At 42.2% G+C, this 27,497-nt stretch overlaps 1 protein-coding gene across 1 annotated transcript; it reads left to right on the plus strand.

Annotated features, from left to right (window-relative positions):
- On the plus strand, nucleotides 1–27,497 carry LOC112959076 (SH3 domain-binding glutamic acid-rich-like protein). Its single transcript, XM_026053027.1, has 6 exons — nucleotides 1–49; nucleotides 5,987–6,172; nucleotides 12,477–12,557; nucleotides 19,991–20,092; nucleotides 26,425–26,454; nucleotides 27,423–27,497. The coding sequence occupies exons 1-6, from the start codon at nucleotides 5–7 to the stop codon at nucleotides 27,495–27,497; spliced, it is 519 nt and encodes a 172-aa protein (XP_025908812.1). The 5' UTR covers nucleotides 1–4.

Below are 27,497 nucleotides of genomic sequence, written 5' to 3' on the forward strand. Positions count from 1 at the left end.
CAAGATGGTGATCAAAGTCTTTGTGGCCACCTCCTCGGGGTCGACAGCGGTACGTGTCCCACCTAGCACGCGCCTCTTCCTGCCGGGAGCCATTTGGAGAACAGCCCAGGGCCACCTGGAGAGCCCRGCACAGCCTGGGTTTGACTGTGGGAAACGGGAAACACTGAATTGCTTCTAGTCTCCATTGACCACCTTATTCCTGAAAGCAATGCAGGATATAGAGAATAACTACTAATATAGGAATTCCTGTTAATATGGGCTTGCTTGCATGCCGGTCTTGCTGCTTTTGTATTTGGTTTTTTGCATCTCAGATGTGTCAATTGATAGACTTTTTTTTTTATCTATTTGAAAAGGTGTATGCAATGCATGTTCACCAGGGACGGAAAAACTGGATATTATACCTGCACAAAATGAAGTATATTCTTTACATCAGAAATTAATTGTTTGTGAAAGAGATTTTAAAGAGAGTTTAAGACACTGCTCCCGCTGARGGGGAACAGTGTCTAAGAAAGAGTATGGAGCCAAAGTGAGCGAATAAAACTGCAGAAAAAAATGGCTTCCCCATGCCTTCCCTTTCCTTAGGTTTTCATGGGTATTTTTTTCTTCATTTTGCGGGGAGAGGGAGTTGTTTCTTGAAATGCTATACTGATGATTCTTGATTTTGATGTCTACTGCTGCAGCTGCAAGCACAGTGTTATCAGCTGAAGGGACGGGCATGYGGATAGTAGGGAGGCTGGAAGTCTGTGGGAGGTGGGAACCGGGAAAGGACTGCTTCCTTTTATATCCAGCTCCCAGAGGAGGTCGGATTGCAGCTTTCCTTTGGCAGTCAGTCATTCCCAGTGACACGGCTGARCAAGTTGGCTGGTGCTCACACATAGCTGTAACTGCATCCCTCGCGGTCTGACACGAGCTTCGCGTCCTTAAGAAGCTTCCAGAGTTGAAATGCTCCCTGTTTACAGTGTCACCATCTCTAGAAAATGAACTGGTGGAGATGCACTGAGGTTTAAGCTAGTCCACAGCAAAGGAAGTTTGCGGGTCTCTCCTCTGCATTTTTTGCCAGCCTGTTTCTGTGCTTGAAACTCTGAATTTAATGCTGATATTCTACCATTTTTTTAAGAAACCTTAAATGCAAGGCCGAAAAAAATAAGCAAAGTCAGATTTGGTAATTTGTAAGCTAGCAGTTACTGCTTGAATAGCATTATAAGTTTGCACATACTGTGCACTGGAAGACTTCTTTATCTCCTGTTTGGTTACCAAAGAAGGCTTTTCCTTTGTCAATCATCTGCCTTCAAGGAAAAGTTGTGACYGTGAAATCATTTTGCAGACTCTCTGCAGATGTCCATCATTTTGGTCCTCCTTAGAGACTGACTTTGTGCAACTAAAGCATAAATTGTTGCCATTCCAGCTACAGGACTATTGGGCTGTAGTTCAGCAAAGCACTTGTATGACTGCTTTGATTTAACACTGACATTTAGGGAGATCACTTACACACTTAAAATGAAGCCTATCATATGCTTGCACTACCTGAACCAAAAGCTCTCCCCTTCTCTGGGCATTCCTCCTCCCTCCCTCCCTTTGTGGCTCCTTTCTTCATGGGCTGCAAAGAAGGGATAGATGCACATGCTGTGTTGAACACAAGGCAGCACTTACACTTTATCCAGTCATTTTGAGCTGCTAGACATTGCTAATGCAGGCTACTACTGCTGAGACAGACAGATRAGGTCAGTGAGCTGTAAGAGGTTTTAAGTTTATTAATGCGAATCTTCAATATTTGTTAGCAGCCTGCAAAAACTGCCATTGAGATGCCAGATGCATGCTGGAAGGAAGGATATGGCACCAGTATGCACCAGTTCCTCCTTGTGTATTTTGTGTATGTTTAGCTATTGCAGTCTCAGAAGGCAGTATTTGTTCATGTTATAGAATCATAACTGCAGTTTCAGATAAAAAAAATGTTATGGGGCATATTTCCAGGTTTACTGGCTCAAATGGATGGAAGATATCTTTTCAATGGGCCTTTAATGAGTTTTGATATCTATAAAATAAAAGCTGCTCATAGAAGAAGCAAGCACAAAATCAAAAATATCCTAAAATTCTATTAAAATATATTTTTATCTGCCTTGTACAGGTCTTCCTTGAGAATAACAAAAGAATGCATTTCATCCCAATAGACCCTAAATAGATGTCTACATCTTCTTAGTAGCATTGATGTCCTCTCCAATCTCCATCAAATTCATATTGATGGAATTTTTAATTTTTAATTTTGAAATATGGTGAATCTGACCTCCTTTGGTATAGAGTAACAATTGGTTAGATCAACAGAGTTTAACTGGTTAAAAAAAAGCATTTCTATTCTTTATATTATACAACCATACCACCAATAATTGTAAATGGTTATCCCATTAGTAAATACTTTTCCAGAGTAAATACAATGAATCCAGTAAGACTGTGGTGCTCTGGAGCAGATGCTTAATGATGTAATTCAGTATGTTTCTGGAGCGAAATCCACTGTATCTATTTTCCTCTCAACAATTCAGAACTTTATTTTAARTAGCTTTCGCTTTATTGTCATTCTGCTCCAAACATGTAGTTGATATCTAACTATTAATTATAAGTAGAGACATTTACAGGATATAAATATGCTGAATGGTTGTCTTGAAACATGCAGTAAGAACTAAAGTATTTTCATAATTAGCCACAAAAGTGTTTAGAAGTGGGTAATAACTTACAAGGCTCTAGTGTACCATAAATCACGGGAGAATGGATGTTCCTGTCTTATGCAGGGGTTATCTTCCAAAGTCTTGAAAACTGCTACTCCACTTAGGTCACCTCTAAAGTCTTCTTATTTCCAGTGTTTATGAACTTGCCCACCTTCAAATCTGTAGATGTCAATTTTAATATATCACAATCACCTCRAAAAGACTTAAGCATAATGTAGACTATCTGTATTATCTCCTCTGAAATACTGGTAGTGGTTTGCTATCTGTGATGGTGAATCTGACCACAAGGAAACTGGAACTCAAATTTCAATTCAAGAAAGAAGGCAACACCTCATAGTGTACACAACCTCAGCAGAAGATGTAGTGTAATAAATAAGAATAAATCTCTGTTCAAGTACAGTAGAGATAATGTTGTTCATGCAGTGTTAGAGATGAGAGCTGCAGGACTCTGCCTGCTGACATTAATATTCCTATTGTTGACTAAATATCTGATTCTGAAGCAGGCAGTYGGTAAAAGCGTATGCTCTCCATGGCAAGGATATAGATGAAAATATTAATTCTGCATTAGATAAAGCTAATATGATCTGTAGCTGTCACATTCCAGACACTATTTAAAATAAAATATGCTTTATTTAATTTAAAGGACATGGTCGCAGCTAGGCATGATGGAGCTTAAGCCTTGTTGAAGTGAAAGATGACAGGCATGAATTAATATCCCAATCACTACCACTTTCCACGGAATCTCTTCCCAAGTACTCTGAATTCCTCTCGTGCCAGAGGATACATGTTGGGGTACAAACAAGCTTCTGCAATCCTCACATGTTATGGAAAGGTTTTTGTATGTCCCCTTTGTTGTTAAATCCTGGAAGATTTCCTTCTCTGAACACTGCTTACTGAAGAGATTGMCAGCCATTGCCGAGAAAAAAATCACCACTAAAAAGAAATATCAGTTAGAATTTGGCCAGAACTTTGCAGTGTTTTTTCTAGGCATATGCTTCACCTCTGCACTTCAGAACAATATAGTGGTAGTGGACGTAGTTCTGAACTTCATTGCATTTTGTGCACCAAAGCACAACTTGCAGCAACATGGACTCTCCATAGATTTATTTACGACAGCTAAATGTCTGGTACCCAAACTAGCTTTTTAAAAATTAGCCTCAATACCTTTACACTTAACCTTAGTGTCTGCACCAACCATTAGAGTAGTAATTTTCTAAAAATATTGTCCAGACAGAATAAATAATCCTTTCAGCTGATCTTATTCATCCATTATCTTGTTCTGCATGAGAAGAAAGAAGAGGTTTTATATGAGGAGCAAGAATTTGGGTCASGATAGCATTTTGCCACTTGTCCATGCTACATGTGTGCCTGCTGCAGCAAACACCAGGAAAGTTGTATTTGCAATCCTCAATTAAAAGCTAAGAATGATCAGAAAATCCAGTTTAGAGAAAGTAAAGGTCTCAGAGGCAGGAGCTTCCATCTTGCTATCTGCAGTGAGAGGGTCCTGGTTGGAGCATTTAAATACTACTTCAAGGTTCATACCATACATACGGTAGAGATGAAAGGAAAGCTCTTTTTTTAATATATATGTTCTATTCATCAACATGACATAAGTTATTGTAGTTCTTATAYGCCAGTTCAAAGATGATTGTTACTAATAACCCTCCAGAAAAGGTTTTACTAAGAAATGTTTGGGACAGGACATGCTGAACTTTTTAATCAACTTTTTAATACCAGAAATTTCTACAGTTCTCATTTAGTATCTGAACAAATTTCTGTTTTGTTTTGTTTTTTTTTTAACCCTGTAAAATTGACATCTGGCAAGATATAGTAGTCCTTAACCTTAATTAAACCCCAGAAATGCACAAGACTGCCTTAGTTTATGAAACATTTTAAAAGTACATTTAGGTCTCTCTCAACTTGCTGCTTGATTTTGAAGTGATGAGGGCTGGAAACTTCTCTTTCTGTTCACTTGCTTTAAACATAAGCTACGATTCTGCTCTAGTCAAATCACTTTAAAAAGTGGCTAAGAGAAATGGCAGAAATTAGGAAAATTATTGTGGAGCCCTGAGATTTGACAAGAGTGATTATACATTAAAGGCTCTCTCCCCCCAGGAAAATTCACACTTATCAGCAGGGATTAAGGATTTTAGAGGAGACATGTAGTAAGGAGTAAGAATTAATATTAAAGCTAAGTAACGCTTRGAAGAGTATCCCCAGCCTTTTGTAGTTTGTAGTCCTCTGAAAAATTTCAAAGGGAAATGTCCCCTGGTGTGCCCCAAATACAAGCCCTTCACCAAGATCTGACTTTTCATAGTCACTCCTTTTTTACACTCCTTGAAATTAATTTCCTGAGGTCCACTGATTGCTGCATAAATAGCTAGTAATCTGCTCCACGACAGCTAATCTTTTCTACCAGCACTGCGTGAGCCCTGGGCAGCCTGGTGGTGACTATTGCAATGTCTCTAGGAAGATGTGTTGAAATAAAATAATGACRCCTATGCCCTGGGTTAGAGACTGAAGAAAATCCACACCAGCTGCCATTGCTTCCCTCTCTCCCGCTGAAGGGGTTGGCACACGTCAGTTCAACACATTCTGTCATATTTATTAGTTCTTTTGCCTTTCTTCTCCTGCTGTCTCCTGTTTTTTTCGTCATTATTTTGTTTTGTTTTTTCCTCTTTATTCAATTCTGGTCCTGAGCAGGTCTTCTGAGTTTCCTGTATATTATAAACCTGAAATTACGTAAAAAAAACCCCACATATCCAGCTTTAACTCTAGATGCTCTAGTTGCAACCATAAGCAAGGGAGTGTAGCATGTGCAGCTAAGTTTTCATTACCTCCCTGCAGGACTTACAGGGCAGCCGCCTACCCAGGAGCCTTGTCTACTTCAATGTCAGTGTCCAAAGTGAAAAGCTGATGCTGAAATAGCAGCTGTCAACACTTGAACTCRTTGGATTTCAGAGCATTTGCTGAAACTCTTAGCACTGTTGCACGCAGGTTTTATTAACCATTTATACAGACATCCTCTGATGAGGTGCTCCTGTGTATTCATCATGCTGTCCTGTTTTGCCATCTGAATGTGGTCTTTAAATAATCGTGTAGCTGAAAAGCCATTAAAAATTACCTCTGCTTAAAATGAGAAAACAAAAATAATCACCCCTGAAGGGATCCAACTTGACATAGCCACATTGGTTCTGTTTGCAGTAGTCATCCCTTTTAGAAAACCTTTTTATAAAGAAGCGATTTTGTCTTTCATCTTTCCCAAACAGATCAAGAAGAAGCAGCAAGAAGTAGTGGGCTTTCTAGAGGCCAACAAGATTGACTTTCAGCAAATGGACATAGCAGGTGACGAGGACAACAGGAATTGGATGAGAGAGAATGTCCCAGGTGAAAAAAAGCCTCAAAACGGGATCCCTCTTCCTCCACAGATCTTCAATGAGGAGCGGTACTGTGGGGTAAGAGGTTGTTTGGAAATAAGTATCTTTAGACACTCTTCTTTCATAGCCAACTCCTCCTTTTCCTTTAGTAGGAAGTGTCCTCAAGCGAAATCCCTAAGGCAGCTCAAGATTTACTCTGAAAGAACAATTCTTAGAAAGCGTTTCCTAGGGCGCAGAAAGGAAATGAAGCACAAAATGATCCTGTTTTAGCAGAGGAATATGCAGGGAGGGAGAAGTGACTGCAGAAACTCTGCTTAAGAGGCTGCATGGCTAATCCCCCTGCATATCCTGAGTCCATGCACTCRCTGCCCGGCATGGAGCACTTGGCTCGAGGAGCTCCCCCTTTTCTGTCCCACGGTCTCCTCACTCACAACTCCGTCTGCTGCTGCTGACTMCCTGCTTACACCCTCATTCCAGCTCCTGAAGGCCAACAACAGCATTGCCTAAGTGATACTACGGCTTCTTCGCACAGGATGATGAAGTGRAGGATAGGAAATGGTCTCGGTTGCCCTTGCAGTGCTAAGAGTTTTTGGCTCGAGAATAACAAGCTAGTCAAGACTAGCGGGGTTTATAGCAGGATTCATCTCCCCTCTCTCTTACTGGGTTGCACTTCCTTTCCTGAACTCCCAGCCAGTTTTGCCTGGTGGGTGTTGATCTCCCTGTTCTTTTCACACAGAGCTGTCTGGGCTGGTAGGAAGTCAAGTGGATGCCTGAGGCACCAGGGACCATGAACAGGCATTTTCTTTTTACACTGTGTTACAAATATAAATAAATAGTAGGCATAGTTGACTGAAATAGCTCTAGTGTATGTCTTTTGAATTACTGAAATTGTGTTGCTTATTCAAGAAATATCCAGCTTCATAATCAAAATTTAAAGCTCCACAAGGCACTTTTATATTTACACATAGGCAGGAAACAGGCAGGTTATCTCTCTGCAGAAACTGCGTACAACTCAGTGGAGGATAATGTTGTAACAACACAAATTATTAGGATCCAGAATTAAAAGATATCTGTGAGGTAATTTTGTACTCATAGTCTGATGGAAATATGACCTGGAAAGTACTTTGATATGATCTATGAAATGAACTCCTAAGTACTGTGAAAAGTGTGTCCAGTTATGTTACTCCACAAATCCCGTGTGAACTACTGCATAGGCTGTTTTGGGAGGGAAGGGATTTACATGGCACTAACTCTTCAGAATTAACTTCTGAGAACAAAAGATACTAGTATGTGGGTAAAAATGTTTTCTCATTTTCTGCTGCGAATCTTGAAAGAGAAATCRGCAGGTTAGAGCTCGTGTGCATTTTAACATCTAACCTGGACCTGTAAAAAGTATCACCTGATATATCTTGTTCTGGATTTCTCGGCAACCGATGTGGCAATAAATATTTCTGAGAATCCTTGGAGAGGTTATCTAGTGAATTAAAGAGCAGTTGCTTTACAAAGCATCGTGGCTGATCTGCTTTGCCAATGTATGATAAATCAACAGTTTTTACTCCTAGTGTGAAACTATTTCAGGAAGCCAAATAATCTCCATGTTGATATAAATTTATATTTAAAAATGTGTCATTTGCAAAGACCCCTCAGTGTGGAAGGGAGTTGAGAAACCTGTTTAGCTACTGATGTAAAAACTAAATGGAATTTGAAATTAGCCTAAGAGCCTCAGGAGGTCTGGTGTGCTCAGCTCTCAATCTCATATCTAATGAATCCTGTGGGTCCAGGCTAAAAATTTGTTTTTAGCATGAAGCTTGTCTCCAAATAAATGGGGTGAGGAGATACATGTCAATCCATGGTCCCTGGGATATTGGTGCCCTGAGGGAGCTGCACGAAGCAGGGATAAAGGGGGTTATTGGGCTAGTGGAGAACATGGCCACTGGCTGCCAGACCGGTGTGAAATTCCTTGGAGAGATGTGACATTTTCCACAGACAGTCTGTGGTTTAGAGCTCGGGATCCGCATTCTCCTTCCCTCTGAAACCTGCATGGATGCAACAGGGACGTCACTCTGAAAATCAGGACTGTTTAACATGATCTTGTTTTCGCTCCTCTGTGGCCTTTTTCTGCTGCCTTCAGCCACATTAGGAAAAATAACAAAGCTTTTCCTGGGCAGTGGGTTTCAGGCCAGTATCCTGAGGCCATGAAAGTCCCGTTAAAATGTGTTATTCCTGACAGTGCACTGTCCAAGGGTCTCATCCTCTTGGTGGCTGGAAACCTCCTTACAATTTCCAGCCTGGATATAACCAACCCGTTCTTACCTGTTTGCTTGTATGACAAAATTGCCCTCTAGCTTAAACAGCTGCAGCCCAATGTATTTATGGATAGGATGTCTTTTTTTAATCTTCATTTTGCTGTGCTAGAAAAGTCAAGCCCCTTATGCCTTATGCCTCTTTTTATCTATGACACGTTTTCTTTCTCTCACTCACCTTCCTACCAAATCCTCATATCCAATAGTCCCCAAATAGTCTTTTTTCTTTTTTTATTAAGTTTCTTTTTTTCTTTTTTTTTTTTTTTTTTTACTATGTTTCATTTCTGCACATTCTGTTTTATAAGATCCTTTCTTTTTTCCCGCCACCTTACTTCCCATTGATTCTTCTATATGTTTGGTTCCCATCCACATGTGCATATATATGCAGTATATACAACCGTGTGCTGACCTAGGACCATTGGCCTGGGGTGGGTGAAAATGTGGGATAAAATATTTCCTTGGAATAAATGACAGCCTTCAAGTACTTAAAATATTTTGGCAAAGAGGAATTCACTAGGATATGAATTCAGTATTGACCCAGCTTTGAGCAGGAGTTTGGGCTAGAAAATCTTCCAAGGTCCCATCCAACCTAAGTCATTTTTGGTTCTGTGATTTTTAAAATATGTTCTGCTCATTGCCCATGGGGATGTCCATTGGGGATGAAACAAGAGGTAATGGGCATAAAATGCTGCAAAGGAAGTTTAGGTCAAACGTCAGAAAAAAATAATCTAATGAGAAAAACAACAAAACACTGGAAAAGGTTATTGGTGAGATTGTTTCATTATGTCATTAGAGTCCCTACCAATGGATTGAAAAAGCATCGTCAGGAACAGTATAGTTATTCCTGGCTTGGAAAAGTCCTCTGTGCTCTGGGTGTCCTTGCTGGAGCAAGGAGGTTGGACAAGATGATCTCCAGAGGTCCCTTCCAACCTCAACCATTCTGTGACCCTGTGATTCTCTGYGGTCGTCCTTGATCCTCTTGTGCACAGTTTGTAGGGGAGGAATACCAAATGGCTTACTTTGGGGGCAGAGTGACTTCCTTTTTGTGCTGGAATAGATTGACATAGTGAGCAGGTACATTGCTGTACAACCTTTTTGAACATCTCCTTTTATTGCCGATATATAAAAGCACGAGCACCTCCTGGCTCACGCTGAASAGCTGCCTTGCTTATTGCCTTGTACTGTAAAGTGCAGGTTTCTTCTGGATGYACTTATGAAAATACTCCAACTGTCTGCTGCTTTTCCAGTGGGTCAGAGAAGCCTAAAGCTGTTTTATAAAGAGCATGAATCTTATTTTTCTTTTGGATCCTTGGTATTGCCACTTGTAGACATAGATTAGGAATGGAATCATTTTTATGCCTGGCTATGCTACCAGTTTCAAGTATCCACTCTGATCCATCAGTGTGGGCAATCATGTTCTTATTTATTATTATGTTCTTTTATCTTAGGCTTCTTCTTTGCTCATGTCTAGACATAAGTCTGTGTCTGTGTCACTTCCTAAATATATTGAGCACTCTGCTGCTCTCATGTGTGCTTTTGCTCATCAAAGGGAATTAGAAAACTAGGAAAGGAACAGAATGCAAACTTCTGTTTTTCTCTTGGAGCTGAAATGTATAGAATAAGCTACCCATGTACATCTTATTTTAAAGAATGTCTGAATTTTTAAATGAAAGCTTTACCTGATGCCTCATGGAGCTGCTGAAGTCAAATAAAAAGAAATCACAACTACCTCTGGAGATCTCTAGTCTAATCTCCTGCTTAAAGCAGGGCTAACTTTAAAGATGCTTGTACCCTAGGCCAGGCAAGGGCAAAATCTCTGAAAATCTCCAAGGATGTYGTTTCAACAGCCTCTCTCTTCAGTCTGATCTGGCATGGCACCACTCATGTTTGGAAGAATTTTTTCCTAATGACCAGTTGGAATTTACACTCTGGCATTTCCTCAGTAGTCATACAAAGGATAATACATAGTTCACCTGTGTWTATATGCTCTGGTATCATAAAGAATCATATTGAAAAAATCCTGGGAGTATTTTTTTTTTAATATTTTTGCTATATTTTTTCATAGAGTGGTTCCAAAGGCAAACAACACCATCAGCCTCTGCATTTAGTGTCTTCTCATATAGGTATTGCAGAAAATCTTCATGCTCTGCTTGCTACAGTCCTCCAAAAGGTATTGATGAAACTTCAGACACTGGCTTTCTTAAATGCTGTGGCAAATTTCACAGAATCACAGGATGGTGGAGGTTGGAAGGGACCTCTAGRGATCATCTAGTCCAACCCCCTGCTCCAGCAGGGACACCCRGAGCACGGGGCACAGGGCGGCATCCAGGCGGGTTGGGAAGATCTCCAGAGAAGGAGACTCCACARCCTCCCTGGGCAGCCTGTGCCAGGGCTCTGGMACCCTTGTAGGAAGGAAGTCCCTCCTCACMTGGAGATGGAGCTGCCTGTGTTGCAGCTTGCACCCATTTCCCCTTGTCCTGTCASTGGCCACCACTGAGAAGAGCTTGGCCCCTTCCTCCCTACATTYTSCCTTCATGARCTTATACATGTTAATCAGATCCCCTCTCAGCCTTCCCTTCTCCAAGTTAAACAGGCTCAACTCACTCAGTCTCTCCTCATACAAGAGATGCTCCAGTCCCTTAATCATCTTKGTTGCCCTCCGCTGGACCCTCTCTAGAGTTTTGAGTTAGGAGTTAGGAACACACAACAAATTTGAGTTAGGAAAAAGAAAAATAAGCCAGACAGGATAACTAAAGCAGCAATCAGAGGGTTTCCAGGGTAGCTGAAGTACCAGTAGATGTTCTGTTAGTTGAGGCCAGAACGGGCTCTCAAGTTCTCTCCAGCCACGGTAGCCCCMAGCTCCTGAAACCTGGTCTACGTCTGTGAAAACCAATCTGTCCCATAGATAAATCAAGGAAATGGGCTGTCATTTAACCTGACTGCTAAGCTATGTATACCCCTTCCAAACTGAAATTAAAAGCTGTTGGTTGATTCCAGCCTTGTTGATGTTAGGTGCCTTCTGAACCATCCACTGCAGCTTGTCCCCAGGATTACCATTCTCCAACCATTTATTTTTGGAAATGCTAAAGCAGCCCAGCAAAACACCTCAACTCCTAACTCAGCTTTACAAACAAGGCTCAGGGATGATTCAGCACCTTACTATTTACAGGCTTCTATTTTTGGAGTTATTTGGGTGATAAAGCTGTCAAGGTCTAGGATTCAGCAGACCTGTCCTATTCAGAGCTGCTGTGTGATCCTGGGATGGTCTCTTGCCATCAGAATTTCTGCTGGCTCCCTAAGTTCATGTTGATTTTCATCTGAGTAAGACATGGGTTGTGAGCCCCACAGCAGTGAACTAGCAACAGCAGCACTTCTGTGTTTGATAGGAAAGTAGAAATGATGAACACAGGTAAAACCACGTAGCAGAACAGGAGCTGTTCATCCCATCTTTTCAGTAGTTTTAGCACTGAAGAGAAAATGGGCATGCATGTTATTTATAACATGTGAGTTATAAATTCAGTTCACATACAAGACCTTTTGCCTCATATATACATGTCAGGGGAAACAACTCAACGCTTGGTAAAGTTTGGCTGAGATCATGTTGCTCTCTGTAATTCGAGTGCCTTCCCCTGCAATGAGCAGCTGCCTCTCTGCCTTTTTGCTCGTGCTGTGATGCTGACTGTTGCCTCTCATTTGCCATAAAGCTGCCCAGGGTTTTCAGGGCCTTGTTTGTGTCCTTGCCCAAAACAAGGTTTGTTGCAATATTTAAGTGGAAGCATCCTAACTTTGGTTACGTACAGCTGAGATACATTAAAATGACAAATTTGATTTCATATGATTCTAACATAGGTATGATAAAGTATAAATCTCTGGAGAGATTGGCTGATTTATTCATTCTGACAGCTGGCATGAAACTCCCTTTACCTGAATATTCTTTCTGGGGCTTAGATAATGCAAGCATTTGCACAAATGCATAGTCATTTTCATCACTGTAAGATATATTTGCCAAATCTATTTTTTTTCACTTTTTTTTTAAATGTTACTGATTGTCTACTGTTTGTTTGTTCCCTTTTTTTTAGGACTTTGAATCATTTTTCTCTGCTAAAGAAGAAAATATTATTTATTCGTTTCTGGGTCTTCCTCCTCCTCCAGGCACAGAGGTATGCGCTGCTGTCCTTCCATGGGGACCACTTACTTGATTTTAATAAAAGATGAAGGTAGTAACTGACTCAGCACATCAAATAAGGGACAGTGCCAAGTTCTACATAAGATGCTATCACAGCAGAGTGTTCATAAGGGAACAAAACAGTGGCTGGGTTAGTCCGAGGATGTAGTTCTCTCTTCCCTTCCTTCACCACAGGCTTGTGGTGTGTGTCCAGCTGAAGATCTTTTACTGAACTCAAAGCAGTATTTTTTCATATTCAGCTTCCACTTCTTGGCTGCATCAGACCTGGAGCAAATAGGGTTTGTATTGACTGCCAAAAGAGGGATGTTGGACCAAGCCCAACCTGCTTGTGCCCAGACTGCTGTTCTGGGGTTCGTGCTCTGCCTTGAGGAGATAAGCTAAGGTCTTACTCAAGACTTCATGAAAACCCTCTGGCTAGTCTCCCCGTTCTTCTCCATCCACTGTATTCTGACAATGCTCTAACATATTTGTAGCAAAAGATATTTCTTTCTGCTTTACTGAAAGCAATGTATTTTTTCCTTAATGTGGTCATTTTTACTTGGAGGCTTTATAGATCATGTTAGATCACAATCGAGTGTTTCCATCTTTAACAAGAGTGATTCAACCAACAAAATGAATCAAGAGAATGATGAGCCAGATTGATAGCAGAGAACTGCTGCTAAAAAACCTGCCCTGGAGCATGAGATCTGCTGTCTAGTCTAACCCTGCTGCCAATTGTGGAGCAACTTAGAGTGAAACACAGTTGTGAAAGCCTCTGGTTTTCCTCTTCTGTAAAAGCAGAGATAAAAATGAGCAAATGAGCCTTTGCTTCGTGCCCTGAGATCTACTGATGCAGAGATACCCAGGGGAGAGACACTACTGCTGTAAACGTTATCTTTGGTACCATGTCCCTGTGAGATAAGGAGCAAGTGATTTAAACTTTCTGCTTTAGCTGTCCCATCTCCCGCCAAGGGAAATAAAAAGTACTTGTCTGCCTCACAAGGGTCTTCTGAGGATTCATTTAATTAACATCCACAAAGCCATGAAAGGACCTACAAGTATTACATATTATAATCATCATAAAAGATATGTGAAGAATCAGTGAGATAAAGAAAATTGCATTTTTCCACCTTTTCACTTCATATATTATCTGCTTCTTCATGCAAGGTTCTGTTAGATAGTATGTCTGTAAAGCAAAGTAGCAATTTTTTAGAATTTAATCTTTCCCACCTGACAGCAGAGCCTATTAAGGATTCTAGATTGTGACAACTTTGTAAATGTTGAAAATAATAAGTTTGGAGCAATCTGCCAGGCAGATAACTTTTAGTGCTATTGGCAGCAAACGAGAATCGTTGATGCTGATTAACTGCTGCATTGGCTGTGCTGAGGATTGTTGCAGTCCAGAAAATGGAATTTATGAGGGCTTATAAAGTGTGGAAGTGTACTTGCATCCTGCTCATTACACAATCTGCTCCGGAATTGGAAAGAGAAATATTAAGTGTTGAAGCATTTTTTGCACAGGTCTTTCTCAGCATCTCCCCTGCCTAACAGCCTGGCTATGCTGCGTCATACAGGTGCCCTCGCTGCTGTGCTTCTGTTTCTTTTTTCATTAGGCCTCATTTCAACCTTAGCGTGAAGCACAAGGGGTGGTTCCTGACATTGCCAGCAGCAGGAATCTGGGGAAGTATGTCAGGTGTGGAGGARATGCTGATGATGACAGATATGACAAGAGTTTCCTGCTAATCTTTTCTTTCCTTCCTTCTTTCCTTTCCTTTTTTTTTTTTTTTTTTTCTCCTGAAACACCATGATAATTTACAAAAGAAGCAAACTGTAAAGTATGAAAACACCCCAAAGCAGTCAGTAAGCATTTACCYTGTAGGTGAGGTTACCTCACTGAGCCATTGTGAAGATTAATGTGAAGCTGGTGTGCRTTTTATACCGACCACTCCCGCCTCMGAGGATTTTCTTCTCTTTCCTACCCATCCTTCAACCCTTACTACATTCACTTTCATGATCATGATGCTGTTTCAGTGATCCTACCAGGATCCTGATCCACCACTCTTTTTAGCCTATTTCCCAAGGCAGGCAGAGGAACTTTGTGCTACTCCTTCAACTAATTTTAACTTCCTAACAAAATATGTGGAGAACTAAATTCATTGCCACATCAGCCTGCTGGATGCACAATACAGATTTCATTTCTCCAGATTCTCATGTTTGTAGCCCYGACTTCTCTCTGGCTACAATTTGCCACCAGGCCTCGTCAAGAAAGGTGCCTATGCTGGACACCACTGCTAGGTATGTGGAGCTCCGATGGCTCCAGGAGTTGTCAGACTGAGTTGTCAGTCCTAATGTGCTAGCAGAGGCTAAGCAGTAGGTCTGATTTGTCCAGGATACATCAGAGCTGCCACCAAGATGCAGACCGACTATAAGACACATRCAAGGAAGCCTTGAGTTTACACGGATGTAAAGGAGATTCCTGTCAGATATTCAACACACATGCAAAATAGCTTTTGTGTACAGTATCCTTTTACTTAAAAGGTTAAAAAAAAAAAAAAAAGCTTCAATTGTTTCAATAGGAACCATCAAGTCAACGTCAAAGATGAGCAGGATGGCTGGAGAAGAGGCTGGGACAGCTCCCTAAATAAGCACTTCTCCCAGCAGTCAGCCTTACTGCTGGCTATGCTGAGGTGCTCACTGTAGTACAAAATCATGAGTTATCTCTGCTTTCCCAGTCCCAATCCAAAGAAGTGTTTAGCTGCAAGAGTGGCATATGGAAATCATGTAGGTCTTGGTGAAAAAGGTTAAGTTCCAAATGCTGAATCACTTAGCTCACTGTGGGAATCAGGTAGAGTTCTTCACACTTCTCTTCCTTTTTAGCAAATACCTTATTAGTATTATGAAGGTGCTTTTTGGCCATAAAAAATAGTGACACTGCAGGAAATCAATACATATTTTTTTTTGGTATTTCAGGAAGAGTCAGTTAGTTCTGCCTACAACCTCTCCTGTAGTCTCCTCATCACATTGATTATCATATTTCTCTCAGCATCATTTAGCAGCAATGAGTGCACAGCTTGATACCTGCAAGAGAACAAGCAGACACAGAGTTTGTGTTAATAGGTTCTTTATCCTGTTAATATGGATTACCTTYTACCTTGAAGGAATACCTTGTCTTAAATACTTCTATTTAATTCTAACTTCTAAATAAACAGAAAGTTTCATGTCAGTCTGGGATGTACAGCAACTATACTTTATGTCCCRTCTCAAAAATCACTCAAGTTAGTGATGGATTTCTGAGTGATTTGGGTCAGTCTTGCACTAGTGGCATGAAAAATGATGTGCCAGGACTATTCAAGAACAGGAYTGAGTTATATTCAGTGTACTTCATAAGACAAAGCTTATGAACATCAGTCTCAATCTCACAATGTGTTGAGTACAGCTGAGTATGATTCTTCGTAAGGCCCCACTTTTATGCTCACCACTGTTAGGCTCAGTCTGAGACTGTTCTCAGTATTCTTGAAGCTGCRCTCAAATACTGTTGACGTGTGAAAAAAACACAAAGAGCTGCTGCCGTTTTGAACTGTTCTGTCCATGAGGCATCTGCTACTTAAAYTGGAATGACAAAAAGTGTGTTGTACTCTTGCACTTTCTGAGTATCTTAGCAAGGTTGGAATGCAGAAAACTAATTGTTTCTTTAGTCTCAAGCACAAACAGGCTTTTTGGCAGCTTTACTGACCCAAGCGGAGCATTGCTTCTTTTTCTTGGAACGCCAGAGCGCAGGCAGCTGGTAGCGAGATCATTGAGCTTGCAGTTGCCCCATGAACTCACTGAAACTGATTTACATGAGTGAAGGTCTGGCTTCAAATCTCACATATACTTAAATCCATAATCTTAGTATTCCTACCCTAATATCCTTAAACTTGATATTCCCAAATCCACACAATTTGTCCTTTGCCTGAAGAAGGCTTCTACAGTTAAGACTGCTTTGAATTGCAAACTTAAAATAGATGCATCTTACTGAAAGAGAAAATGATCTGTCAACCAGTCTTTATGAGTGGAAATTCATTTTTAGTTAGTTAGAATTATGTGTTGTGTTGTTGTGCATAGCTAGTATAAYGATAATGTTCAAAATATCACAATTGTCCATGATAATTATATCCTTTGATAACTCTGTGTGTGTGTCTGTGCTGGCTTGTAACATGCTGCCTCTATTTATGAGAATTTAACTCTCTCAGTAACAAATTTTATTTGCCTTATGTTCTGAGCAAGTATACATTTCATCTGAGATAGTTATACATGATGGTTTTTTTTTAATGAAAATGCCATCATTACTTTTTGTGTATTTTTATCCAAAAAAAATGAGACCAGGGATTTTAAATGTTAGAATATATGTTGAAAATAAATATGCAACCAATCTAGGCTTCCTGAACACTATTCATTTTAGGAGAAAGCATCTATAAAGAAATTATATTTTGCTTAAGCATGCAATTTGTAAACACAATGTTGCACAAATKAGAGTTTCAATATATTGGTGTATTACTCCATATCCTTATCTTCATTTTTTTCTAGCTTCTGGGGCAAAAGTAAGAGATAAGTTCAACCAAACAAATGTCTATGTAGATCTAGTTTTAATAGTAGTGCTATCAGCATAAGAATGCGGTGAGCCTGCAGTGTCAAGCACACTTAAAAGAAGACAACGTTGCCAGGAAAACAAATAGTCCCACCTTCCTCCTGGTCCTTCCCTTTACTCGCAGCTGCCCTTTCCCCTCCCYAGGCATCCTCCAAGTGCCAGTAAAAGTGTTTGCACAGCTGTGGAGGGTGCAGGCTGCTGSAGATGGACAGAACTGTGCTTCTTTTGAAAGCTTTTAATTCTAGATCAGTCCCCTGCTGCAGTTCACCAGCAGCCCTGCAAAGGGTTTTGCTGATGGCAGGAAACGGGGCAGGGGAGCTCTGGGAAGGACTCCTGGCAGGGCCTGACTTGCTTCTGTGACACTCTTGTGACACTTTCTACTGATAAGGGTCTTTTTTTTCCTCTTTTTTTTTTTTTTTAACCCCCTGTAATGTAAGGTTCTTACTTTTTTTTTTTAAAGCTTTCCTTGATTCAAGAGAAAACAGCAGAAGGGGCACCAAACCTTACGAATAGCAAAAMCACAGAATTATTTTGTCTATCTTCCCCCTTCCATGACTCCTGCTTCCAAACATTCCTGTCCTTGTTTCTGCCATCTTTTCCCCGCCCAGCAGAGCTCCTCAGCTGAAGAACATCCTGTATTGCCCAGCAGATCATGGGGCCGGCCCTGACCAAGTTTGCCAGGGGGCTAAAAGCCAGGTAGCTGTGGCCGGGTGATGCATCCACAGGCCAGACACACCAGCTGAGGGATCATATGTGATGCAGGACACAGGAGGAGCACTCRGGAAGCTTAAAGAAGAATGGATCTTGACTGAGGAGTTTGGTGGGACTGCAGAGGCCCAGATGAAATCAAAGAAGAGCAAAGAAAATCAAACCTACCAAAGAGATGAATTGTAGGGGCTCAGTCTCAGGAGAAAGGAGCTCCCCTTGTGTTCAGGGACCACTGGGCCACTCTGCCCAGAGGCTGAAGGACTTGGGAAGGCCCAGGACAGGGTCTCCCTGGAGCCCAATTCCACGTTGTGGAAGCCTTTCGGAAATGTCAGAGCATCCCTTTAAAGAACTGGGTCCTCTACCTCCACTTCTTCTACTAGAAAGCTCTTCTAAAAGATGATTAAGGGACAAAGATGATTAAGGGACTGGAGCATCTCTCATATGAGGAGAGACTGAGTGAATTGGGCCTGTTCAACTTGGAGAAGGCTGAGAGGGGATCTGATTAACATGTATAAGTTCATGAAGGGAGAATGTAGGGAGGAAGGGGGCAAGCTCTTCTCAGTGGTGGCCACTGACAGGACAAGGGGAAATGGGTCTAAGTTGAAACACAGGCAGTTCCATCTCCAKGTGAAGAGGAACTTCTTCACTGTGAGGGTGCCAGAGCCCTGGCACAGGCTGCCCAGGGAGGCTGTGGAGYCTCCTTCTCTGGAGATCTTCCCAACCCGCCTGGATGCCGCCCTGTGCCCCGTGCTCTGGGTGTCSCTGCTGGAGCAGGAAGGTTGGACTAGATGATCTCTAGAGGTCCCTTCCAACCTTAAACATTCTGTAATTCTGTGATTCTGTAAAATTGCACACTGCTCATGATTAGGAGCTTCCTTCTCACTTTSAGCTTTTTTTTKTTTGTTTGTTTGTTTGTTTGGGTTTTTTTGCTTTGTTTTACACTTCGTTTGTACCCATTTTACATCTAATTCAATGCTCTTCCTTATYCAATCCCTCCCTGGTGTTTACTCCSATCTATTTTTAGAGAGACAGCGTATCCCCTCACAGCCTTGCATTCACCTGATTAAACTAGGGAAGCTTTTTTTGTCACTCTTTCATAAGACAGGCTCTTACTCCCTCAGATATTTCTGTAATCCCCCTCTGCACCTGTTCCCATCTGAATTTCTCTTTCTTGAGTCTGGGTGACAAGAATGGTACAGAATGATCAGGAGGAGTTTTTGCCTTTGCCTTATATGTTGACATTAATACTTGCTTTTACCTCTATCAGATACACCTCAGATACACCTCTCCTGATACACCTGAGGACCAAATTTATTAGCTTTTTCTCTGCTGCATCACATTGAAGGCTCAGCTATTCTGTGATTAATAAAAATTAAACCATCTTTTCCTCCTTCRTTCTCTTTCAAATTACAGATGAAATATTTCTTTCCAATATCTGGAAAGTCTCTAATAACATAATTTAAATTTCATTCTATTGCATTTCATCCCATTCCAGTTATTCCACACAAGGCCATTTAGTTCTCCTTTTATCTGACACAGCGTGTGGTCCAACGTGACCTTTCATAGCTACCTAACAGAAAGTACAAGGGCACTTAAAATGAAGAGCTTCAAGGAGTTGCTTGTTAGTGTTCCTGGGAGATACAGATCTGGTAGATTGGTATGTGAATTGAGGAATATTTACATGATGATTTTAAACAAGCAAGTTAAGAGTCCGTATATGAAATCCTTTATTACATCTGTTTTCCTGTAGCTTCCTGATGAAGTTTAATTGGAATGCATGCTGGTGAAAAGACTTTTTTCCCTGAAGCCCGAATGTGCCATCAGGGTGAGCATCAGTTTCTATTAAACTTTCCACAGAAAAGTCAGGAAATCTACTCTGCTCTGAAAAGGAAATAAGGGGCTTGAATTTGTGTTTTCCATATCCCAGCCAGTGGTCCTTTGATAGGAAAATGTCCAAAARGGAGTATTTTCATTTAAGTGTTGAAGCAAAATTAGAAAAATACCTCCCCAAACTATACAGCCAAAAGACTGTACAGGGAGGAATCGCTGATCACATGTCCTGAGGCTAACAGTGACCTTTTCTTTGCTGCCAGGAGACTGAAAAGTCYGATGCTACTGAAGTAAATGAGGCCCATGCAGAAGCCAAAGCAGATGAAGGGGCCGAGTCTCCTCAGTCACCATCAGAAGATCAACAGGTAATTTTCTCTTTTCCGTCTGTGATGAGTTTTTTTTCTGTTCTAAGTTAATGAAACATAAACACACAGGTCCTCCTACTATTGATGCAAGTGAGAAGACTGAATGCAGAGTGGCCTCACCTACCTTTTGGCTGCATTTTATTTGATAGCATAGTGATGTGAAACATAGATAAAATTCCAAGAAACTCTATTCTGGACCTTGAATAACAATAGTTGTCTTCATTTAACAATTTCATTTTCTGCTTTTTTTTCCCGAATACTTTTCTTTTAATGCTCACTTTTAACCAGGCTCTAGTACTGAAGAATAAYTCAGAACTAGACATCTGACTCCTGTCTGTGTGGAAAAAAAGTGCTGCTACCAATGACCAGCACGTGTAGGGCTCATAAATCTACTTGATAATCACATGCCATGTCCTGGCACTGACTGCAGTCGCAGCAGGCCAGACATGACAGTATCTTCTCCCAGCCATGAAGGAACCAGTGCAGAAATGGAGAGCACTGTCATCCTTTCCACCTACAGCATGGTGTGTTGCAGCCACAAGGGCAGACCTCAAACTGCAGCGCTAAAGGTTCTTGGAAGAAAACATCTGAGTTGCTTCATCAACTCCCTGGTATAATATCTACAAAACATACCATTCACATTCTCCTGCCCTGAGCTAACATCATGAAAGCACTTGTGGAGCCTGCAGAAAGGGCCAACGCTGTTGTGTACAGGCTGTTTCTGCAGTGAGATGTGTTATGTTACCAGCCAGGTTCTAGCCCTATTAGAGACCAAGTAGGAATGGACCCTGTAACTGGAGAACAGACCTGGAGATCTGTTTCTCTGGAGAAGAGAAGGCTGAGAAGGAATCCGATTAACATGTCTAAGTACATGAAGGGGGAATGTGGGCAGGAAGGGGCCAAGCCCTTCTCAGTGGTGGCCAGTGACAGGACAAGGGTCAATGAGTGTAACACAGGCGGTTCCATCTCCATGTGAGGAGGAACTACTTTCCTGTGAGGGTGTCAGAGTCCTGGAAAAGGTGGCTCAGGGCGGTTGTGGAGTCTCCTTCTCTGGAGATCTTCCAAACCCGCCTGGATGCCAATCTGTGCCCCATGCTCTAGGTCCTCCAGGTCCTTCCTGCTCRAGCAGGACTAGATGATCTCTAGAGGTCCCTTCCAACCTCAACCACTCTGTGATTCTGTGATCTGCATCCAGCTGCTGTGTGTCTCCGGATGCTCTCAAACTTGGGCATTTAAGGATGGGCTTGTTTTGATGCTGCAGTATCAGGTGACTCTCCTCTCAAAGAGACCGGCCAGCTATTGAATTAGGCACCTCCCCTTGTTCTTTACTGCAGTGGTTTGGACCTCAGATGGTATCTGTCTGTGGAATATTTGTCACAAATGCATCATCTCTACGCATTTAGCAGCTCCACAGAGAGGGACCTGGGAGTCCTGGTTGACACCAAGTTAACCATGAGGCAGCAGTGCCCTTGTGACCAAGAAGGCCAATGAGATCCTGGCTGCATCAGGAGGATGTTGCCAGCAGGTCAAGGGAGGKGATTCTGCCCCTCTGCTCAGCTCTGGTGAGGCTGCACCTGGAGTACTGTGTGCAGTTCTGGGCWCCCCAGTATAAGAGAGATGTGGAGCTTCTTGAGAGGGTCCAGCGGAGGGCAACAAAGATGATTAAGGGACTGGAGCATCTCTCGTATGAGGAGAGACTGAGTGAGTTGGGCCTGCTCAGCTTGGAGAAGAGAAGGCTGAGAGGGGATCTGAKTAACATGTATAAGTTCATGAAGGGAGAATGTAGGGAGGAAGGGGCCAAGCTCTTCTCAGTGGTGGCCACTGACAGGACAAGGGGAAATGGGTCTAAGTTGMAACACAGGCAGTTCCATCTCCAGGTGAGGAGGAACTTCTTTCCTGTGAGGGTGCCAGAGCCCTGGAACAGGCTGCCCAGGGAGGTTGTGGAGTCTCCTTCTCTGGAGATCTTCCCAACCCGCCTGRATGCCGCCCTGTGCCCCGTGCTCTGGGTGTCCCTGCTGGAGCAGGGGGTTGGACTAAATGATCTGTAGAGGTCCCTTCCAACCTTGAAGATTCTGTGATTCTGTGATCTCTTTCACTAATGACCACAACAAATGTAGTTTTTGTTGTTTTTTTTTTTTTTTGGGGTTTTTTTTTTTTTTTTTGGTTTTTTTTTTTTTTTTTTGGTTTTTTTTTTTTCATTTGGCTACAAAGATCTTCCAGAGGAAGCCCCTCCCTCTGGAAGCCTTTTCCCATTCCCATTTTAAGAATTAGGATGGAAATGTATTCTTTCCTTTAGCTTCATGCAAGTGTCAGGCACCAGGGAAAATCCCATTTAAAATTTCAGAGTGGATCCTGCACAGCAGTAGGGACAGCTCTGCCTTTAGCCCTCATCAGGAACTGAAATTTGTCCTTAAATTGTTTCCAAGCCCTTTCAGTGTGTTTCTGAACTTCACCAGCGCATGAATGCCATTGAGCGCCTTCTTCCTCAAAACTTAAGAGAGGCTCTGAATTAAACCCTGCTGCATTCCCTGGCTGGATTAGCTTCCATGCCGTTCGGGCTGGCACTCCATTCCAATGTTTTTCAAATGAGAGCAGAGTTCTGGAACTTGTCTGCAACTGTGTCAGGCAGCTGCGTGCGAGAGGCTTTGCCATGACCTAATGCAGCACCGCTCCCACACAGCGAGCACCTTGCTCCGCTCCACGGGGAGCAGGCTCGGGCTCCAAGTGGAAAACAAACTGGCTTCTGGTTTCATGGCAGAGGAAAGGGAACCAGGCAAGACACTGTGCTTGAACAAATCTTTGTGGGGCTCTTAAGGCATGAATCATGTTTCGACTTAYGAATCCTCCCCTTTCACCTGCGCAATTCTGGCAGTGTTGAAATGCTCTAACAAGTGTATTTATGTAAGGGGGAGGAAAAGTCTTCCTGAACTTATCTGACTTGGATACCCACCTTCTTCATGCTGGAGGATGCATRTTAGCCCCGAGGGGAAGGTGCAGTTTTTGCTTGTTTCTCTCTCATTTGTTGTTAGAGAGGGTGCTCACGACTGCAGGTAGTGAGGTACCAGCAAGGCTGCTCCTGGGGAATCACTAAAAAAAGCTATTTTTCATTCAATTCTTCCACCCACTTCCCATGTCACAGAGGACAGATCACTTGGGTGATGTGGCACCTGCCTGCCTTGCCAGAGTTCATCCCAATTGTACCTCAGGATGACGTGAATCATTCTTTAGAAATTCTGGTATTTTCATTCACTACAGAGAGTGTGCAGAGGGCGAGTTTAGATGGGAGAATTACTTTGAGACAGCTAAAGTGAGATGAATTCTGCCTTTTGTATCTGTATCTCATTTTCTCCTCTATAAAAGAGCACTAAAATAGCATTTCCTTACATGGCCCGGATTTTATGAATTTATACATTTAAAGATGGTGAGGTTGCCACTGAAGTACCTACTTCGGATATTAGGCCTTAAAGGATACATGTAGCATCAACGCAGCATTTCCAGCACTTCCCTCTCTCCCTTTAGTTCTGCAGCCCAGCAAAATTATCCTGTTTGGCTGCTCGACTGCCTTGAATAGCTGTTTTCAGTGTATTCCCCCCAACCCGTGCCTTTTTTAATTCCAGCTTATTAAAAGCTAGTTTCTGCCTCTCCTGTCCTGAAAAGGTGGCCTTTTTATCACTGCTCTCTGTGACGTGCAGCGAAACTGCTGCCTCTCTCGAACGGCAGCCAGGTCCCGTTTGGACTCGCTCGCTCGACAGCCCCACAGATTGGAGTGCCCTCACTGACACACTGCACCTCTATGTTCTGCTCCCAAATTAATACCCTGCTGTGCATCAGGCATTGGCCTTTGGCTGTTGTTTAGCACTCGCTTTCAAACAAGCTTAGCGGTGACTCTCCGATGTTGGGTTATGACCCAGTGACTGTGAGAGAAATGCACGCCCTGTGGAGCAATTCCAGAAGGATCTTGGTAGGGTAAAGGTAGCTCAGTCTTTGCCCGTGGGTGTGTKACAGACAACAAAATAAATTGGGACAGTCTCCACTGTGGTGCTGCATGGAGGTGGGAGCTCCCTGTGGAGTTGTGGGAGCTCCCTGCRGAGCTCCCAGTTTCAGGAGGCTCAGGAGCAGCAACGGCAGCCAGTGGCCAACGCGGGTGCGTCCTCTACAGCCTCCTCTGCTTGCTTGGAGGTGGGAGACGCACAAGTCCAGGAGCTCCAGGCTTTTGTCTCAAGTGAGAGACCCCAACCCTGTGGAAAACACATCTCTTAAGTGATCAGCTGACTCCTGGAAGCATCGGGAATAAGTGCTGCTGTGACAGGTTGTTGGGCACCTCTTCCCAGGAGAGCTGTCAGCCGCGCTCCAGGCCTCCCTCGCTCGGCAGCTCCAGCCCCTCATTGAGATGTTGTCACGGAACGAGTGGTGGCGGGGGTGAGTGATAAATGCACTTCACTCGTATGAAAGAAATAATAACAGGATTTAATAATATGGACAATGATTTCCCGAGATTCTATGGCAAGGTCACTTATTATTCACTGCATGGAGGCTCAAGATAATACACAATTATCTTGGGATACCCTCCCGTTGGGTCACGAGGTTCAGATTGGACCCCCTTGCTTTCCAGGCTCCTTCTGAGAAGAGTCTAGGTGCGGCTGGATCCARTCCTAGTCCCAGACCTGGTCAACGGTTTATGACTAAGGGTTCTTGTGCACAGTTACAAAGTAAAGTTAAAGAGAGCGCGCTATGTTCACTTACCACAAATCTGTTGTGGGAAGGGGGGGTCTCTCAACCTCGAGGARTAWCCTTGAGAGGCGTCCCTGCTCCAGGGGAGATCCTGCTGTGCAGGCCGCAGCCRTGTCAGGAGAGCTCAAAGGGCCCTCGGGCTGTCGGCATATTTATAGGATAAGATGATTGACTTATAGTCATTCTTTCATTTCAGAGGCCCATTGACTAGTGTATTAGCCTTACCKCCCCTTTRGGATGCAGCCTTCAGGAATGYTATGTTGAGTCTAAGTGGCAGAAGAAATCAGAATGGTGGYGCCTACCARGATTAGATAAATCGCTGGTGGYTAGCAACTGAACAGGGCTGCATGTAAGGTACAGGCCAGGCTGAGCTGGGAAAGGAGCATATCCGTCACAGATGTGCAGGCAGGGAAGCCCGGAGCAAGTGTCCAAACTGAAAGTCACAGGTGCTGCAGCAGGTAACAGGAATTGCTTTCAGCCTGTGCCAACAGCTGCACTAACATTTCTTCATGAATTTCTTACCTTAAATCTCCCTCTCCTAATYGTTTCATTAAGCTTCAATTCCTTCTCATCCTTTTTTTCAACTCTAATCCCCATCTTTTGGTGGAGAAGATCGTGGGGCCATTTTGCTTGGATATAGTGTCCCTTTCTCCTGCTTTGTCTGTCCTTTGGTTTCTGAGTATTTTGAGGACGAGACTGTGATCTTCCACAGGGCTGGCACAGCGAGGGCTCTCATTCTGCTGGTCATGGGATGTGGCAGCAGTATATTTTAGCTTGTGTGCAGAAACTTATTTAAGTGCTGTCCCAGTTAAATCCATTTCCGGTACAGACAAGGCTTACTTTGAGAATGAGGCCAAATTATTTTAGAACTGTGTTCAAAAAATCGTATTACAATGCAAGTCTATAGCCTGTCTCAGCAATTCACACAGCCATATATAAACTCTGCCCCTGCAGCTCATTCCCCATCCCACCTCATTCAATGCAAATTCCTCACAGCCCCCTGTATGGTACCATCCTCTCTGCCCTTTCTCCTTGGGTTCCTGTGTAGGATTAGCTCTTCCCTCCAATAAGCAGTTTGGTATTTGACATTAAATCCTGTTGCACTGTAAATTTTTAAGTCGGTTTGCCTTATTTCTTATTCCCCAGCACTGTTGAGCCAAGACATCTGTTGCAGCCTACAAATCATCAACAGATTAGCAAGCCAGGTTCTCAATAGTGGTATGCCACACAGATAGGACTCTGCATAATACAGATTTAATTTTGATTATGAGGACCACATAATTAGGAAAAAAAAAMCACACACACAAAAAAAGAAAAGCCAATCAAAACCCAAGCCCTAATTCTTTGCTTGTAAATGAAGAAGATTTGATTGGAAGTAACTGAGGAAAAAAGCAAATTTTAAAGCCTTTTGCAAATTAGAAGCTTAGTTTAAATGTGCTTTGTGACTTATTCTGGAGCACAGTAGCGCAAAGTAAATGCACTAAATTCCACATAATTTTCCTACATTCAGCATTTTAATCTCTTCTATGCTTTACCTGTATAACTTCTATTTTTTCTGATCTGTCTTTTAACTATTTTCTTTTACATGTCCTTTTATGCAGGAAAACAAGGAAGAACATGCAGCAGCAGGGGTATAGTATACTCTCTGGACATTTTGCTTTCAGCTTTTGTCTGTGTGCATGTAGTTTCTTTTCAGTCTCCTCTAGTCACTTGAAAGTTAGCAAATTCTTACTCATGAAACTGAATATACTAGTATTTATTACATTTTTCTAGGATAATTACCGGTCATATCATAGTTCTATTGTCCTTCAATTATTTAAAACTGTAAATGGAAGAGAACTTGTCTTTCACAGATTCTTTAATAAAATTTGCCAAGAGCTCCCAAGACTTTGAAAATACCTTTGAGGCTCACTGACACCACGCTGATTACATTTTCAGTGTTCTGAATGTGTAAGAGCCATTTTGACAAATCAGGCAATTAGCTGAAGGATGTATTTTCCCTGCCAAGATTTGTAAGACCCAGGTGCAAGTTCTTACATACYTGTATCCTTTGCCAGGGCTTGCGAATTTTTGCCTTGAATATTTCTCCAGTATTTTCATTAAAATTATTTGCTTGGGTGAAGGCAGGAGCCTTAAGCTTTAAATTGTGCCGTTTCTTCTTTATGACAAACATTTTTTTTTTTTGAAACAAAAAGACCCTTACTTTCTGACTCTCAGTGATCTGTCAAGAGTCTAGCTCCTGTTGCATGAATCTTGCCTTGCTTACTGCTCAAAGAAAGCATCTGATTCCAAATGCTAAGTTCTATGTCATATTTGCACATATTTTTATATTCTGCTTTTGATCTTGAGCATCTTAACCATCTACCTTCCTCTAAAGTATCTAAGAAAGGTATTATATTAAAACATCAGCCTTCTAACTCCATGAGGCTGGAGCCTTTTCATGTTAAAAATAAAAACTCTATACATTGTTCCTTGGTTCTACTTTTGTTTTGTGCTCTAATGAAACTGACATTTGCTAGAAATGTAACAGCTGTAAAAGGACTGTTCAGTTTTTCCTCAGTTCTTGCATGATCCACTGAAATATTTTCTATAAAAAAAGGAAGAAGAAGAAAAGCAGGAAGAGGAAGAAGAAAAGCAGGAAGTAGAGGTGACAGAGGAACAGGAAGAGTCTTAG

The sequence above is a fragment of the Nothoprocta perdicaria genome, unplaced genomic scaffold (assembly GCF_003342845.1).
Source record: "Nothoprocta perdicaria isolate Ctin4 unplaced genomic scaffold, notPer1 scaffold_96, whole genome shotgun sequence".
Lineage (NCBI taxonomy): Eukaryota > Metazoa > Chordata > Aves > Tinamiformes > Tinamidae > Nothoprocta > Nothoprocta perdicaria.